Genomic DNA, 3,263 nt, shown 5'->3' with positions numbered 1-3,263 from the left:
GCTGTGGCCCAGGTAGGAGTGGTGGTATTAGCCCAGAGAGCTGCTGTGGCCCAGGTAGCAGTGGTGGTGTTAGCCCAGGGAACTGCTGTAGCTGTAACATAGGACTTAAAACGGGTCCGGGATTTTGCTCAACATTACCAGACAGAAGTATTATCATCAGAAGATTCACAACCCCAGGGAATGATCTAGATGCCGTTTGATCAAATTTACCTGAGGGCGGCCTAGCATGTCCACAATCCAGGATTCTTGCATACAGAAGATGTTGGCTCCTCTTAGCTGGATAGAGAGTTAAGTTGTCCATTTTCCTTGGACATGTTAAACTCAAGAGGAGGTAGAAGGACAGGAGACCAGACAAGCATGGCAAAATCCAAGGGTTTTTGATATACTTTTGTGGCAGACACACAGGACCTGCCAAACACTGTGGCTGCAGCTTGGCGGCCATCTTGCCATCTATCCGAGTTCATTCTTCCAGGTACAGCCAGCAAGTCCGTTCTTTGCTTACTTGGTATTGAGAAACGCCCCATGTCTGCAAGTTATGCAGGAAGAGGAGATGTCTAAGAGCCGGCGGAGGACTCTCCTATTGGTTGACGCCTTGGAGAAAGTCGCAGACGACGCAAAACTTGTAAGGGACATCTACAGTTTGTCCAGTCAGTTTGGGGATTTTCATTCTTTTTACAACTGTTCTGCTTCTGTGATTTCTGAGTCTACTGAACTTTCATGGGATTTGCAAATTTTTGCACAGATTAGAAAAATTTGCTAAATCTAGTGCAGTTCACAGTTGTTTTTATGCATTTTTAAAAGTTTTGCCACTGTATTTTATACTATGTGACAGCTAATTTGAATGTTTTTGTTCTTAACTATATTTGAAGAAATTAAATATCAATAGAATAGAATGGGAACAATTGTGCTATTGTATAAATGTACAAATGTATAAATTAATAAACAGAATACATACTGATTAGAAAGTGTTTATTGTTAGTAACAAAATACGATCTTTACTGCATTGGTTGTGTGTAGAGGTTAACTTCAATGCAGTCTTTACAAATGAAAACTCGGCTGTGTTTGTACTGAAACATGGAAAACAGAGTTTACAACTGCAAAATCTCTGGCATATGGACATACTTTAGCTATATGACCATACTTTTATATCTCACAATCGTTAATAACAGGTATTGAAGTGGATTTATATTGGCTCACAGTCACTTTGGCTTGTTATAGAGTTAAACATCAAGCTAATATGCATCTATAACTTAAGGTTTTATAAAAAGAAATATTACAACAAATAATGAGAAAATGCACTGGCTTTTAAAAAAGAAAATCATAAATGTATGAAGTTCAGTGTAAAAGCAAATCAACATGTATCTGTAAATGCTTCTAACATTCGAATAATCATGATGCTGCCATTACTATGAAGTTATATATAAATGGGTTTAATATATTAGACAATACATTCAAGGATTATAATGGCACAATAGGCTTCTCACAGATAAGAACATCCTTACAAGTATCAGTTCCCTTTGCCCTGGCTGAGCTCATTCCAAAATAAGAGACCCCAAAAGCATACTATTCAAACTATAAGAGATATCTGACTGATTAATTTCTTCACACTTTACAGCCTCTATGTGAATTTTAATTTTAAGTGTTGACAGTATTTTACAAAAAATCTTCTGACACTAATGTGCAGCATTATCTGCAACCTTTAATTTGAAAGTCCAAAATACTACACATAAGGGCTTTAAAGACACTGAAATGTATTGTATAACCCTCTAACGTGGATACATACTGTGTATATATATATATATATATATATATATATATATGTGTGTGTGTGTTAAAGACTAGATACATCTTCAGCACATCCCTGTTTGACACAAAGACTAAAGCACGACAGCAAGCATTACAAGCAATGAGCACTTTCCTGTTGCAGCTCATGGCCGCTCAGTCAAATATACTGGCCTCCCTGTGCATTCTCATGAGGCAGTGGTCCAGACTCCACCACTGATTGGTTCGTTAGGCGCACTGACCCGGTGGTGTGAGACAACAGACCTCAGATGGCCATTGTGCACAGGATAAACTGTTAACAGGAGATACAGAGACAAAGAGAAGGTGAGAGCGTCAACCACAAAGCTGTCGAATCAACCACAGGAACTCAACAGGAGACGCTTTTTTTAAAGCTAACTGAGCTGCTTCACATGCAGGTAAACTCCAACTGCGGCCAGATGAAACAGCTCAAAATAATGACATGAAACGCCTGTATCCTGAACAACATGTTTGACATGCTGAGAGTAAAAACTCAAGTAGAGACAAATAGAGCAAATCTACTTCCTTTTAATGAGGTAGAATAAGGGACTGTAGGAAAAAAGTGGTCAAATTAAATCTGTCGTATAAAGTTAGGCAGAAATCACATATCAACATTCAATTAAGTTAAAATAAATGTTGCATACATACAGTTCTTTAGAAACTTTGAAATAGGCATTGCGACTCTTAAAGGTCCAAACTAACGGATGGAGTTAGAGCTACATAAAGGAAATGGAACTCACGTCATCGTACTGGAAGTTGACCGATCCCTGCTGCATGGTATCTCTCCGTCTGAAGGTATCTGGAACAGGAAGAGTGATCGTTCACAGCACTGAGGGGCTCTCTCTGTGTCTCTCTCTCTGTGTCTCTCTCTCTGTGTCTCTCTCTCTCTGTGTCTCTCTCTCTCTCTGTGTCTGTGTCTCTCTCTCTCTCTCTCTCTCTCTCTCTCGTCATTGTTGGTGTTTTATACCTCCCATTAAAACTTCACTCACATTACGTGTACGTCGTAGGCAGCAGTAATACTTACTTTTAGCAAAGAAAAAATAATAATAATAACAACAGAAACCTGAGCGGTTTCAATAGGAGTCAATCAGCTCGGCATGCGTGGGCTTGAACCCCTCGTCCAAATTTATGTCATAACAACTTGTGACATGGATTTGTGCAGCGAGCCAAGCAGAATGCCACAGCACTAGAGAGATGACAACAGGGATTACAGGCGGAATGAACCCAAACGCAATTTCATTGTCAGTCCACATTAAAAGCGTGTCTCTGCACACGAGTGGCTGTTCACTCAACGTGTCAGGTCGTTTTTGTCCAACACGGATCCTGGTTTTGTGTTTCCTACCTGTGAGAGCTCGCAGTTTGACACAGCATGCCACGTAGTCATCAAAGAAGATTCTTCCTCCTTTGTTGTAGCGCTTGATGATTATATTCAGAACCTGAGGACTGACACGGTAGCCTGGTGA

At 39.9% G+C, this 3,263-nt stretch overlaps 1 protein-coding gene and 2 long non-coding RNA genes across 6 annotated transcripts in view; 1 reads left to right on the top strand and 2 right to left on the bottom strand.

Annotated features, from left to right (window-relative positions):
* Positions 1–3,263, top strand: part of LOC116673981 (uncharacterized) — a 15,919-nt gene that overhangs the window by 5,035 nt on the left and 7,621 nt on the right. The window lies entirely within an intron of this gene.
* LOC116673980 (uncharacterized) overlaps positions 956–3,263 on the bottom strand; it is a 28,563-nt gene continuing 26,255 nt past the window's right edge. For all 3 annotated transcript variants that reach the window (XR_004327933.1, XR_004327934.1, XR_004327935.1), the window contains exon 3: positions 956–1,782. This is a non-coding gene — a long non-coding RNA (uncharacterized LOC116673980). The remainder of the gene's footprint in view (positions 1,783–3,263) is intronic.
* Positions 1,660–3,263, bottom strand: part of gca (grancalcin) — a 7,048-nt gene continuing 5,444 nt past the window's right edge. Inside the window, exons 6-8 of one of the 2 annotated variants that reach the window (XM_032506412.1) lie at positions 3,143–3,256; positions 2,541–2,599; positions 1,660–2,074 (exon numbers count right to left, since the gene is read on the bottom strand). In XM_032506412.1, the coding sequence (XP_032362303.1) occupies positions 2,048–2,074; positions 2,541–2,599; positions 3,143–3,256 (200 nt within the window). In that variant the 3' untranslated portion in view covers positions 1,660–2,047. Of the gene's footprint in view, positions 2,075–2,540; positions 2,600–2,722; positions 3,257–3,263 lie in introns of those variants that run through there. The other variant, XM_032506411.1, reaches the window with a different exon arrangement.

Source organism: Etheostoma spectabile, chromosome 24 (genome assembly GCF_008692095.1).
Source record: "Etheostoma spectabile isolate EspeVRDwgs_2016 chromosome 24, UIUC_Espe_1.0, whole genome shotgun sequence".
NCBI lineage: Eukaryota > Metazoa > Chordata > Actinopteri > Perciformes > Percidae > Etheostoma > Etheostoma spectabile.
The sequence above is the reverse complement of the archived record's forward strand: the minus strand, read 5'-3'. Positions and strand labels throughout refer to the sequence as shown.